At 35.0% G+C, this 15,470-nt stretch overlaps 1 protein-coding gene across 5 annotated transcripts in view; it reads right to left on the reverse strand.

Moving 5' to 3' along the window:
* Positions 1-15,470, reverse strand: part of RICTOR (RPTOR independent companion of MTOR complex 2) — an 83,550-nt gene that overhangs the window by 48,253 nt on the left and 19,827 nt on the right. For 4 of the 5 annotated variants that reach the window (XM_080638688.1, XM_080638690.1, XM_080638689.1 and 1 more), the window contains exons 4-6: positions 7,162-7,226; positions 1,361-1,492; positions 348-411 (exon numbers count right to left, since the gene is read on the reverse strand). In XM_080638688.1, coding sequence (XP_080494814.1) covers positions 348-411; positions 1,361-1,492; positions 7,162-7,226 — 261 coding nt within the window. Of the gene's footprint in view, positions 1-347; positions 412-1,360; positions 1,493-5,084; positions 5,170-7,161; positions 7,839-15,470 lie in introns of those variants that run through there. The other variant, XM_080638691.1, reaches the window with a different exon arrangement.

The raw sequence follows: 15,470 nt of genomic DNA on the forward strand, positions 1-15,470 counted from the left end.
CACACTTTACAACAAATATAAGTCATTAGATGAAACTTAATATATGGTTCTTATATCCTTGCATTCATTATTTGAGAAGTTTTTCCCAAATCTTGTCCAGTTTGATATCTATCAAAGGAAAATTAGCAGGATTCTTCTAGCCCACTCAAGATCCTCAGTGGTGAGAGATTAAAATCAAAGCAAGTGTCAGTGCTATCCTTCCTTCTCTCTTTTGAAATATCAGCTATAATTTCTTCTCAAATCAAAGTATGGTATTAAAGACTGTGTAAAAAAAACTGCTGATGAAGAAAACCAGGAGTCAGTATGACTGACAGGCATAGCTGATAAGACCATATATTAGGTTTTACCTTTCTGACTAATCGAAGTGCTTGTGTTCTTTCAACTTCATTACTCTGCTGTATGTCAATGCACCTAAAACAAGTTAAAAAAACACATTTTGTTTATAAACAACATTAACTTTCACCTTAACTGTTAACAATTTGTGTTAATACTTATGAAATTGAATAAACAGAATAAAAGGAGTATTATGATTGATTGTTTAAGAATTCTGCCTTTCAGCAAGCATACCTATTATGACTGGTCAATTAGCTTTGGTTTATATTCTTTCAGTTATCTTCATTAAAATTAAATCACTAGAATGTTCTCAAATATACTATGGCAAGGCATAATGACATTTGTCATTTCAAATGAGACTAACAAAGTATTAGTAATGTTTCACATCAACATGTTTTGTGTGTGTTCTGGGATCAGAAAAGTCCTTTTACTCCAAAAAGATGAAACAGTACACTAAAACTGACTATGTATATATATTTATAAGCAGAAACACACATCTGTATCAGTATATTGAAAACCAAGAAGATTTTAATTAAGGAAGCACTAGAAATGCTAACATTTACATCTACTTATCATGCTTATCTTATTGTCTCATTGTTAGTTTGCCTGTTGCTACTCTTCTCTTGAATCATGGGTTATAGTTAAAATACAAATTCTTGAGCATGAGCTACTTTTGTACTAGAGGCTCCAAAGCCTGATGATAATAAGAATTACATCTCCCATAAAACTTAAGACATTAAAATTATTGATGTTTCAACCTTCTAAGAACACCACAGATTAATTTATGATTAATGGCATTTATGATTGAAAACAGAAATTTGTATTACTCATAGTATCATTATTTGTATTAGCTTGTGTAATATATTATCCTTCTATTTCTAAAGGATGTTATTCACATTGAAGAAAAACGGCTTTTATAAAACTACAAATCAAGAATGTAAGAGGATATTAAAAAACCTGTCTCAACAGTGAAAAAACAAGTGATTTACAATTGTACAATTTACAAAAGAAAGAACAGAAAAATTACCTGGCTATCAAGTAATCCACTTTCAACTTCAGGACCTTCTGCAGAATACTGGAGTCTCGAATTAGATAGCGGAGAGCTCGCAATCCTGCTGCTCGCACCTCTTTTGCTTCATTCAGTAAAGCTAACCTCAGACTACAGTGAAGAAAATGAGGGGTACAAACAACTACTTAGCAGCAAGTTGACTTCACCATCTGCAGCTACTATCTACTCGTTTAAAATAAAAAGTCTGCTTTTTAAAAAAGAAAAAAAAGGAAAGTGTTCTGCATTAACTTTCCGACTTTGAGACACTTACCTGTACAGGCTGGAAGCCAAATCTTTCCCCTGCCAGCAGATATAGATATGTCAATCTGAACAAGCCACAAACCAATTTCCAGCCCCCTCATTCCCCAGAGAACAGCTTGTATATCCATGAAATAATACATGACCAAGACCTGTATACAACTTGTTATTTAATAAAACAGCTGAGCACAATATTAGTCAAAGAAAATTAACAGGTAGAGCACACTTCCTTCTCTGCTAGACTGCCAACCCATAAGCCCGGGTCCTCAAAACAATGTTTTGAAACAAATCTCACAAGAGACAAATATGACAAAGGGAGACAAATCTGCACCTTAAGTAATTATATGCACCACTCACTGAAGATGTTATGGCACCACGTTATTTTTGGATGAAATATGACAGTCATAACTTAAGCAGTCCTACACTGCACAGATTTCTATATACTTCATTTTAACACATAACCAAAACATTACTTCTCTTTATACAGATTTTAAAAGCATTTTGCTTGCTCTGAAGTGAGCTTTCTTAAACAGAACTGTCATCAAAACTGCCATCACAATATAATTCCTAAATTCACTATCTACGTAAAAGGAAACAAGATACTGAAGGCCTCTTGAGATAAGTATTAAATGACACACTCCTTTTGAAAGACCTCAAAAATTCACCCTTTTTTCCTTGACTACACATGGCAGGGGAAATACCCCAACCTCCCTATAACATATTTTAGTAGGATTCTTTCAGTGGACATCTAAGAATGTAAATACTTCAGCATGTGACAAACAAATGGCGTAATTTTTTCCCCTTTCTTATTCTAGGATAGTCATGCATGGTAATCAGCTACTCCAATGCCAAAACTCTTTTGAGTAGTACCGGAGAAGAACTGGCCTGTTGAAAAGTTACTGTAACAGGAACCTACTTTCAGGTGGTATCTAGACAGAGTAGGAAGGCTGCAATACTAGGCACAAATAAAGACTAACTATTACTTTCAGCACAACGTAGGAAATTACTTCAGGAAAACGCTGCTGCTATCGTATCAAGTATGATTCTTACATAAAAAGAGTGCCACTAATTGATTCTGTTTACTTAAGCTGAGCTAGACGCAAATTAGAAACAGATTCTCTATACACTGAGGTTAAGAAAAATTCTTCCTCTAAAAAAAGCTGTACTAGAGAAAAGATCTACTTCCAAAGTTATTCAAGAAAAGCAGAAAGTAATTCTTCAATTGTGCTGACTGGATAACTGGCATTCTTTACATCACAGATAAAAAATTATTTCTAGTTTTGCAGCTTTCCAGAGATGAAAGTCTGAAGAATGAGCACATAAGACCCAGTTCTACTCAGTGATATTTTTGCATTTGGACTTTTACCTCACACTTTACAATTGCTTTGGATATTACAGTTCACGACACTTCAGTAGAGTTTCCTTTTAGGGCAGAAGAGACCAGTAGTCACAGAAACGGTTTTGTTGCTATCCATGACATTTCTTATTAGGATATACCAAATCTGGATTTCCCATCACACCCCCCATTCCCCTCCCCTGCTCCTCCCCCAAGTACTTTTACATTTGAGAGGAAACATTTTTTGAATGGCAGGCCAAACCAATCTTTAGACAAATAGTTTCTCAAATGCAATCAATGATTTCAAAACTCATTCTAAATCTCACAAGGATGCTCTTAATTCGTAGACAGACATTAATTTAAGAATTTGCAACACTGAAACCACTACACAGGACAACGCTATCATAAGATCCAAAATCTAAAAGCAGAAGGTACCAAAAAGGGATGTGTCACTATCTTTAAACAGTGAGAATGCAATGAAAACATACAGCTAGCCAGAAAGATAATAGACCTAAAATAAAGGCCATAAAATCCTTAAGGGTCCATTGAAAGCAGTGACATATAAAAGCATACGAGGATGAACAAAAATACCTCCATTAAAAAAACAACAACAACAACAAAACCCACAAAAAACATCACCAGTTACTGACTGAACTGTAAAAACCTGAAAGAAACCTGACCTTATAAAGACAACAAACACACGCTACAGGAGACAGAAAAAATGATATGTAAGAAAACCTATGTGTACTTGGCTGTATGTGTCTACATGTTCTGACTTCTCAGCTGTGCCACAAGGAGAAAACCTGAAAAATTATATCAGATGCCCCAGATAACCCAAAAGAAAAAGAAGAAGGAACGAAGCAAGTGACAGACTGACAGAGGCACGACTGATACAAGCATTTTCTTCTCCTATGCTAAAGCCTTTTTTATTATACAACATTTGAGACCACAAAGTGAAAATGATGGAAGAACTGGAGGAAATCTGTCAGTAAGTATTGCCAGCAGCCCACCAAGCTTCACATGAACTATCTGCATATATTTGATAGCACCGTATTATAAATGGTTGTGGCCATGATGGAGAAATGGCAATAAACAGGTCTATACAAAAAGGACTCTAAAAGGCATCCAGAGGACAGTTAATGATCTCAAAATAAAATTACCTCAAAATAAAACTGGTTAGCCATGTGAAGCACCCAGTACTGTTTACACTAACTGTATTCTACTAATCTTTTTACAGACTTGAAAGGAGTTATTACAATAATATATAAAAAGGCATAAGATGTCACTGAAGACTATATTAAGGGATATAAAGAGATTATAGAATGATGAAAATTAGTTTCATAAATCAAAATATGAAAAAACAATGGAAGAGCAGAAGTGAGTGGAAGATTTTTGCCCTGGCAAGTCTTTGTCCCCATTTTTATCCAAGTTCACAATCTCTTTTTGTAGGCAGTATTTAGCGTACAGTAACTGATTTGGAAGAAGCAGGGTGGGTGGGTGTGCAGAAATACAGATGACAACATTATTTATATTAATAAGAATAGGATGGGGTGATAAAAAGCTCCAAGGGAACTTAAAAATTATCTGTATGCACAGTTAACAAGATGAAGCAAATTCGAGATTGTTAGATGTGACTTCACACACATCAATGCAAAAACTGTGTTTTAAACTCATACTATATGGCTCATCAGATCAAGAAAATTGGTATGCACATTCCACATGCACCTATTTGGCCGAAAGTGCCAAAAAGACACCATGATTGTGTAAGAGAAAAACTAAGCACAATACTACTTACCCTAGTATTTTAAATGTCACTGCAGAAATGAAAATAACTTAAGACAGAATTACGGGTTATAAACACTGAGAGTGACAAAAAGTCTGAAAGAGCTAATAAAGAATGGAATAAGAAAGGATATTCAATACCTATTAGAGTATCACTCCTGCACCTTCTTTTAAAGCACCTCATTTACTCACTATACAAAGATAACCATGGTTTTGACAAATCCCTGTTTGATCCAGTCAGGTAATAGTGAATAATCTGAATTGTGCTTTCATGGCCAAAGCCTCTTGGCACATTTCTAAAAGACCTCAAATGTTTCTGAGGCCTACCAACACTCCATTTTCTTCATGGCTCAAGGCTTCCTCTCATCTGTCAATGGTATGGTGCTCTGGGAACCGGGAAGACCCATCTACACTGGGAATGACAACAAAAGGTGTCACTATTATCTCCATCTGCTGGTAGTAAAAAACTAAAATTAGGCACCTAACAAAATTCTAAAAAGAAAATGAGTTCTAAGAAACAGATTTCTAACTTGAAGGCAATCGCAATTATTGCAGACTGTGACTGTCTTCAGTTTGGGTAAACAGTCTACCATGGTTAGTGACCTCAAACCCTAGGACTCTATAGGAAATCTAAAATTATTCTTGAAATCATAATTCTCTTCTAGTTTAATGCTCCCAGACTAGCCATTTATACCTCATAAAACCAGAAAACTCACAAGGTACTTCTTGCATTCAAATAACTTTTCACATTTTCAAAGAAAACTAAGTTTCCTCTGTAGAACAAAAAGGTTTCCCTAGGGAAATCCAAGATAATGTTGGGAACACCAGCAGAGCAAATTACAGCACTCGCATGTTATGTCCAAAGGAATACATGTACTTAGCCTACCAGAAGGTTGCTTCCAAAATCTATTAAAAACTTCAGATGTTTGCAAGTTACTCAGAATAACTGCATATCTTGCTATATAACAATGCGCAAACAGAATACTACCACAGAATGCCTATAACTCCAGCAATATTTTTAAGTTTGCCTGAAAAGTCAGTATTTCATGAAAACAACCCATCCTATAAATATTTCTGAAGAACCACAAATAAGCATGATTATGGTTGTTAAAATGTTAGTATCTGAGTGGAAACCTTGAGTTTAAAAATTAACAGCATAGCACAATAACCTACACACACACATTAAAAATTTACTTCTAGTGTACATACACAAAGGACCCACCGGACTGACCAAAATAACACCAACCAAGGTAACTTTCTTGATATATGTTTTTAGAGTTTGTTTGTTTGTTTTGGGTTGTGTTTAGTTGTCTTTTGGTTTTTGGGGGGTTGGTGGTTTTTTGGGTTTGTGAGGGCTTTTTTTTTTTTTTTTTATTTTGAGGAGCCATTTTTTGCATTTTTCTAAGCAGAAGGCTATTTTTCTTCATGTGTCTGCTGAAAACACCAATATCTGTAATTGTGTTTGGATTAGCAGATCTTTCTGCAAACTTCCGCCTATAAAAACAAACACTAGTATTTGCATAACCTTTTAAGGCTCATATTAAAAAATATTTACCAAAGAACTCTGAATTTTGAAGTTATACTCTTAAGTGATGTTTAGTCCCATCATAAAGCACCATAACAGATTACATAAGCTCAGAAGAGAACTTACTAAAGCTTACAGCAAAACATGCATTCACAAAAATACACTAACATTTTTTTAATTTTTTTAGTTCTAGCAAGAAAAAATTCTATTTAAAAATGAACTTACAATATTTCCACAAGAAGTTACACAAGTATTTCCAACATTTTACTTGAAGAGTGACTAGCTTTTCTAAGTTTGATAACTAAACTGAAAGAAGACAAGAATCATATTAAGTACTAGATCTTAGTTGTTTCTACCACCTATGTTGAGTCTCAGGATAAATTTACTAATGTTTGCGTAAAACCACAGAAGTTCTGGAAATAAGCATGTAGTTACTTTTGACTGTCAGAAATGGCCATAAAATATATGTATAAAAATATACTTGGAAGTACATACACAGGGCATTTTAGTAGCAGGAAACACAATGTTACAGACACATATACACAAACACAATTAACATAAATGTTTATCCTTAAATCCTGATGCTACATCAAAGGTATGCTCTAAATTCTGTAGGTGCTCATTTTCACTGCAAGTGCTTTCTGCAAGCCCAGAGATATTTGGAAGTATTTTTACTCTATGGGGAATATAAGTAAGAAATGCCTCAAAGTGAATAATCTATTTCTGATTTAACTCAGAATATTTGTAAGGTATATGTTTGAATTCGGAAATTTAAACTCATTAGGGAAACAAAACACTAGCTCAGAAATAAAGTTTAGTTAATTGCACTTAGAAAAATTAAAGTACCCTAGTAATACTCTAGTGTTCCTTACTACTTACCATATTATGATGCTGTCATACGTAAAACCTAGCTTTTCTTCAGCATGGCCAATATTACAAAGCAGCTGAAAATAAAAAAGAATAAAAAAAAAAAAAAAAACAACATGTATTATTTGTAACTTTTTCAAAATAATTATGTAAAACTGTAGATATCTGGCAATGCACTCAAAGAAACCTGAGGAATTTTATTCATGGCAAGGAGAAGCGTACCAACTTCAGACTTCCCTCAGAATTTCTGCTGTCACTTTTCTGTTCCTATATACATCATTCACACACAAATTTGTGGCCTCCTATACTAGCAGAAAGTTTGCACAATTGTGTAAGGTGCCTACTGGTCAGTTTTTCAACTCCAAGTAGCTAGTTTGGCAATTGCTAACCTGAAAAGAGATGAGAGAGACTGAAGTCACATTTGCATTCAAGAAGAATGAACTCTCAGGTGAGAGTTATGAAGCAACGATTGACACTGCTGGTCTACTATTATGTTTGGCTGCAGCAGCAGAAGTGTCAGGAAAAAAAAAAAAATCAGAAGGCATTGCCAATGGTAAGTGTTCTGTAACTGACATTTGGCCTAGCCTGCCATTGATTCCATAGAACTTGTACCTCTGAAAAACACCAGTACAGAGGCTGAATTAATGCACACAAAACAGCACCTATACACTGTCGCAAATTCTGAACATTTCAACTATATCTATCCATTCTGAACAGAAGACTGAAAATTTACAAGCACAGCTTTTACATTTAAAACCCATTTCAAAAGGAGGAATGTAGTGCACGCCAATGTTTTAGCCTCCTAAGGAAAAAAACCAGTCCCTTCTGTAAGAAGAGCTGATGCTGTTCTCCTTTGCAACAGCAGCAAAGAACTCTCACTTACTACCCCTAGCTAAAATGCTAAAATACTTATCACATCCAAATCCCAAATCACTTTTCCAAGCACTTGCAAAAACTCAAGTGACTAATACTGATTGCAATAGCTTTGCACTTTGTCCTCTCTTTTCAAAACAGGCACGTGTTCAGTTCTAAGCCAGCACAATATTAACAGCTTCTCCTCAGTGAGGAACTCAGGAAGTGTTTGTGCTAACTAGTGAAAACATTAGAATATATTAGAATATATCAAAACCTGTGCCGCATTCTTTGTATGTATTTACTACTAACAATAATAATACATAAAAAAAAAGCTAAACAGTTAAAGTAAGGCTACTGTAAGTTCAAATATTAAACACATTCCATGCTCCCATTCTACTCTTCACGTTCATCTGAAAAACCAGTATATTGCAGACACTCTGCTTTTAATTAAACCTATTTTATTAGCTTGATGGTTTAAATTCAAACAATACTTTCGTTTATGTTCAACAAGTACAAATTCTTCCAAGGATCACATCACATTTTAAGATAACGACTTTTTGTACTGTGAGAGAAATGCATAGTGATAATGCTGAAATCCAACGTTGTTAATGAGACAGATTATTAAATTGGCCTGGATCAGCTCCACATCTGGGTTCAAGTAATGTCAGTTTATTGAAATATTTTGGATTTTGCATTTTTCTTAACAGTGGCTATAACCAAAGATGATTATAAAACAGAAGGCAAGTTACATATTTTTTTTCACCACCATTCGAATTTAATTGATAATAAAAGACAATTGGCATATTAACTGGTTATAACAGCATGTCACTTCCTAGCATCAATCTATTTTTATGCCATGTTGTTGGGTTGCCTAAGGCCACCACTGCTGCTTTAGCATTTCTATTGGCATCTTATGAACTGTAAAAATTGGCTGGCAGAGTGTAAGCAAAACAGTGTGAGAAGATAGCGAGTAAAAACAGTTCATTGTTCACTTTCAGACAAGTACACCAATAGTTGTTTAGGCTAATCATTTATACATCTAAACATCTGCACAAAGGAGAAATCCTCATTTAACATCCCACATTATCCTCAACAGTGTTTCTTTCCTACTTTAAAAACTCCTATAGAATTGTAATTTTGATGTAGGAAAAAACATTCTTGAGAAAGCTGCTAGTTTGTGCACTACTGCATTCCTGAAGCAAGCCTCCCATCACTGCACTCACCACTGGTTTTCATCTTGAGTGGTCCTGAGATGAAACTAAAGCAGATGTGTTCCAAGAACCCATCTAACTTGCTGCTAATGAGCATTCAGTCCATCGGACCGTCTCTAGTCTAGTTCTCAGTAACCACTCTTACCAGATATATATAGTGAGGTTATTAGCTCCTCAATACCAACCATTTTCTTCTATATAATCTCCCACTGCACACATCCCTACTAACATAGAAAGAAACTCAAAAACTTAACCTTATCTTGAAACTCAAACATGGTCATGTAACCTGATGACAGTTACAACTTTCACTAAGTTTAACTGCTTTGCGGATGCAGATATCTGAATGTGTTGATAATTATTATCAAAGTGTTTGAGGATGCCTATGAACACGTGAAATATTTCAGAGAATGAACAGATAAAAAAGCCTAAAAAAAAAAAAAAGTACGAGATTATCTTTTTTAGCTATTAGTTTATTCTCATTCCAATGGACCACCATTACTTATGTATTAGCTTTCTTTGCAATTTACACATAGTAGTGCAATTACAGGACTTCCAGCTAGAAAAGGCTTTAAAAGACAAACAGCAAGATCAGAATTCAAAATGTTTCAGTAATTTGAAAGGAGTGCCCTAATTCAGTAAGAAAATTCAATTAAATAAAAGGAACAGATCCTTTACGGTATCACACATGAATAAGACGCAAAAACTGAAGCAAGTCCAACAGAGAAAGAAAAGACGTCCTGAAAGCATTCAGAATGTTAAATACAAAAACGAAATTCAAAAAGAGAGCAAGACTTCTAAGTTCCTGTGAACTATAAATTAAATGAATTAATGTGATGCAATTTCACAAGAAAGAAAAAAAAAAAAAGAGTAATTTTTACCCTTAAAAATACTTATAGGACTGCATTATGTTTGAGATTAAGAGACTTTTTTCATCATTTCCCAAGCTGCTCTTGAAACTGTAAAATTTTAGGTGCGACATTTTAAAAGCAGACAATCTGGGAAAAGTAGAGCAGAAGAATGCACAAGGCAGCTAGAAAATGTAACCAATACATCCGTGAAGGCTAAGACATTGGGTTCATTTAGTCCAGGTGAAAAAAAAAAAAAAAGTAAGGTTGGGTTGATATATGTTTAAAGGAGAAAAAAAAGGTCATGAAGCTGTTATAAAGAAGATACTGTTCAGCTCTGGGTATCCTCAATGCTTTGGGTATTTTTTTAGTTATAAATGTCTGATCTTAAACACATCATAAGGAAAACTTTGCCATTTCGTCTCATTTAACATTCAAACGATCTTAAGCAGGTCAATGATTCTGGCCAAAATGCAGTAATTTTTTTAGATGGCTGAATTCCTGACAAATCCAAGTAACTGTCGTATGTTTTACTGTAACATTAAACAATTAACATGCAAGTCATTGTAGTCTAAGTTTGTAGGCAAGCAGTACCAGAATATTAAAATCTGCGTTAGGCTACACATTGCTGTATTTCATGAAAATGGCTGTGGATTATCATATCATATAAATGCCTGGAATTATGCAAGTATGTTTATATTTCCATATAAATATATCTTGCAAAAGGTATATATTTTTATATATACACAATAAATGTTATTTATTTCTATATATACACACATAAACACAGAGAAAATACTTTGCTTGTTAAAACTTCCAACAAGTCAACTCTTAAAATTGAAAATGTTTGATACAATAGCGAATGTATGGGAAGAGCAAAGACTTTTTGCCAGTATGATTTAATATTAGCACAAAATGGTACTTACACTAGGCCAGACAGTGACTAACTCACAGTGAAGGGTTTTTTTTCATGTTTACTGTCAGCTATGAGCTTTTCATGCTACTTGGATGAGTCATAGCAATATGAGTAACACATCAACATGTCTTGGAAACAGTAGCTCAAAACAACAAAACCACAGGAGGTCAACAGCATACACAAGCTAAGCGCACACCAAGACCATTCAAATTTATATTCAATAGCATAGTCACAGCAATTACTAGGTAAAAGTAGGATATTAGTCTGTGCATCCAAATGTAATTATTACACTGTAATTTTGAAAATACAGTTTTCACCATCATTGATAATATCCATGAGAAGACTACTCAGTAGGTTCTAGTCTGAAGAGAAGCCTCTACTGAAATTGTGGACTGTGGATTTATACCCATTAATTCTCCAGGTTTGTTGCACATCTGAATGCCCCTAAGCAGTAGTTGTATTTATATCTGCTACAAGATTCATCTTGAAATTTCAAGTTTTGCCCACTGTGGTTTAGCTACATGGATGAATGTTACAGTCAGTCAACACTACATTCAGATTCTAAGATACCTGGGTTTTGCAAAAGACAAATGAGACTCTAAAATGACGGACTATAAATCGGACTGAGACAGAATCCGTGAAAGCCTCTATAGCCCCAAACTCCATCTATATCTGTATAGTGAAATTTAGCAGCATAATCAAAACCTCACAGATATACACAGCAGAAAAGTAGAGACTCATTAAATAATGATGAATGAGTTTTTAGAAGATTTAAAATATTATTTGCCATATCACATTGTCTAGTCAATTGCTATGCTTAAGCCAAAACAAATTAAGGTTCATTTTGTCTGTAAAGAACACCTTTCTTTTTCAATGAAAGATAGAAATCCCTATAAACACCACCTGGGGATCTTTTTTTTTTTTTTTCTTTTCTGTTCATTATTTAAATACCCTTTCAGTTTTAAAAAAAGATATTGAGGATCTCCCAGAAGCTAATAGTGGGATAAACCTTCTATAATAAAGGGTTCTAAATAAATAGTTCAAAATATATTTTCCACTAGGTAAATACAATTGTACAGTTCTTTCTGGTTTTTAGTAATTTATCACTTACTACTTCTCATGGGGGTGGGGAAAACCCCAAAGAAGTAACCATGATGTTTTGGTATTAATCAGCAGAAGCTGGGAAACTTCAAGGTGCTCACCCTATGTAGCTGGCCATATAAAGGAAACACAGGTAATTCTACTCAGCTTGCTGAAGCCAAAGGCACATATCGAGCTTGTGAACTGCTGTGACAACTGAAGGTATCACTATTTACTGGAGGTCAAATCCTCGAACAGTTTTCATGTCAGAATTCAGGTTAGCTTAAACAGTTATACAGTTGGTTTGAAAGGAACAAAATTATTTTTTGTCTAACACAGGTTAGGCTGTAATTTTGTTCACAAACTGCAGCTTCACTTATTTAGGTGATGAGCACCAGATGAGGAAAAAAAGTTCTAAGTTTTCCACTGCTCAACACTAAACATACCTTTCCACAGCCTGAGTACCACCAAACTTGGAATGTTAATTTCTTGGAGAAGAAACCTTACAGTGCCTGACGGGAACCTATGTTCTGCAGCCAAAGTGCCAAAAATGTGAGCAGTAAGGTTTTTATTAAGAAGTATTAGGTAAAACTTGATGAATGAAATGCAAGTTTTTCTAAAACATCATGTTAAGCTTACTTTGCACAGTAAGTATGAGTGCTGTGGGGACTTGAATATTACTTGTTAATGTTTTTCTTGAAGCGAAAGACAAATGAAAGGGAGTTACATCAATTAGGAATGCAAGCTTCAAAAAAACTATCCGCCTTACGGTATCATCCTTGCAGACAAAGTAACAAATCCTGTTGACTGCTGATCATCATTATTTTAATAAGTTTTATATATTTAACTTCTGCATAAAATCTGGAGCCTAGCTCAGTAATTTCTGAGGGGTGATTCTTCTGAAGCCAGAAGAAGCTGTGGCTGCCCCATCCCTGGCAATGTTCAAGGCCGGGTTGGACAGGGTTTGGAGCAACCTGGTCTAGTGGAAGATTTTGCTGCCTGTGGCAGGGGGGTTGCAACCACATGAGCTTTAAGGTCCCTTCCAATCCAAACCATTGTGTGATTTGGTTCTTTCTCCTTAAAAAAAACGGGGTAGAGGAAACAAACCCCACCTCAAAAATCCAGTCCTCTTTCAAGCAAGAAATCTGAACCTAACATACCTGAGACATCAAGTTTCATATTAATATCAAGATAACTATCACAGTTTCTGTCAGGAAAGTCCACATTAACTTACATTACTTGTTTTTACATTAATATACTCATTTTGCTTCCCCTGACCAAAAAAGTAGTACAGTATTTCTTCCAAATGTGAGATTTGCCCAGCCTTTGAAGGAAAAATTTGGGGCAGTAGCCAGCAACTGCTTAGACTGGTGCTGATATTTTCTTTTAATAAGAATAATATTTCCAGCAGGAGAGTTAAATTTTATATATTTTCTGTATTACTTTATCAGAAATATGCTATTTAAAATTTTTGAAAGGTCTTTTCCTGTCTACAGGACAAATATCCTAGACAACTAGCAGCCTTTCAAAAATGGATCACAAAAATGCAAGAATTTACAAACAAATCAAGTTCATCTTCAACGTTATTCCAAGACACGATACAAGCATCTCGGGTCTCAGCACATCTACCTTCCCCACACTCCTATCTCACAAATGGGGAACTGAGACTATTTCAATTCATGGTAGAAGGCCAGAGTGCAAAAAGGAAATAAAACTATCTCCCCCAAGCTCCAGGCTTTCACTCTTAACCACTAGAATAAAAAACACAGAATTGCTCCAACCACAAGGCAGATAACACAGTACAATTTGCAACCTTCATCTACTTTCATAACTGCATTTACAGTTCTAACAAAAATATAGTTTTCAAAAACAAACGTAAAAGGCAAACATTTATAAAGCAGATATTCCAGAGAGATGACTGTAAGAACACATATTCAACATTAAATAGAGTAGGATGATTCTCGTATATAGGGTCACTTTGATTCACGATCAAAACCAGGTTAGGAACTACAGTCTGTCTTCAAAAGTAACACTTCACTTTAGCAAGTTGTTTTTCCACAAATTCATACTTCCTTGACAGTCTTAACTCCAATTTATGAAAATCTTCCCCATGTTTTTGTAAGCATTTTCCATTTTATATCACCAGGTTAAGTATAAAGAACATATTCTTCAAATATTCAATTATGAAATAATTCAATTTTTCAAAACTATCTTTTTAAAAGAGTTTTGGTTCATCCTCTAATTACAATATGCATCTTTACAACTTTACCACATCTAAGGGTGCTTAACATCTGATTTTCAGTAGTAAAATCAACACTATTTTAACATCCATAGTTTTGCATATTGCCTTTTCACTGGGAATCATGAAATCAGCAAATCTAATCCAGCTCTTTAATTTTAAGGCAACTACAGAATTTGGAAGCACTCACATTCAAAAGTTTTCAGATTAGAACAAAAAGGAAACAGTTATGCATCAGCCTTTTCTACCAGAATAAAGGGCTTTCTTGCAACACAGTTTGGAATCTCACTAAAAACAGCAACATTTTGTCAATTGTGGATGTCTGACAAATAGAACGAGGCAATGACCCAAAGAAGAGATTTCACTATAACTAATTTCAGATCCTCAGTGAATGCTGTGCACCTACATGCGTTCTGGACCAACTCAGGAAATGGAGCATTTACAGATTTGTTATAATGCACTAGAAGATAGATTTATTTACTAGTGATTTTGTCCTCAGTACCTCCTGCTAACTGAATCTCAAATAATACCACTGAAGAGCTGTTCAATCTTACAAGGAGTGCTTTTAACAGCCAAAAAGCATGTCTACTTAGACGTTTATTGTGCATTTTGTCTTTCTCATACCAATTGGTCCCTCAAACCCACCCCTGAGCATTTTTTCTTTCACCTGAGATTGCCTCAAAAATGTCAAGTAGCCTCCTGGTTATCTTACTTAATGATTCATTACTAGCTTTTAACCTTAATTTCCCCACAAAGTTCTCCTCAACTACCTTGTTGCTTGGCTACCAATGATTGCAGGATCATCTTCATGCACAATGCCCCATCTGTAGTGCTCTGTCAGAACTGTGTACAATTCTTTCAGAGTATCAGTCAATCCATTAAGGTAATACTCACACTGAAGTGCAAAAATGTCTTCTAGTTCATGGACTAGGAGCATTTTTCCCTTGTTTTCATAAATGGAACGCTGGTCCAACCACAACCATTCAGTATGCTACAACAAGCACCATTTTTCTAACCCACTACCTATCTCCCATCAGCTCTCTCTGCTCCTCTCTACAGGCTTCTCATTGACCAAAAAAAAAAAAAAAGACGGTACTCGCTCTCCTTCTGAAGGCCTTTCCTGGCCTCCTTCTTCAGCCTACACTCTCATCCTGCAGTAGGCTTTTAATTCTTGC

This window comes from Psittacula echo (genome assembly GCF_963264785.1).
Source record: "Psittacula echo genome assembly, chromosome: Z".
Taxonomy (NCBI): Eukaryota; Metazoa; Chordata; class Aves; order Psittaciformes; family Psittacidae; genus Psittacula; species Psittacula echo.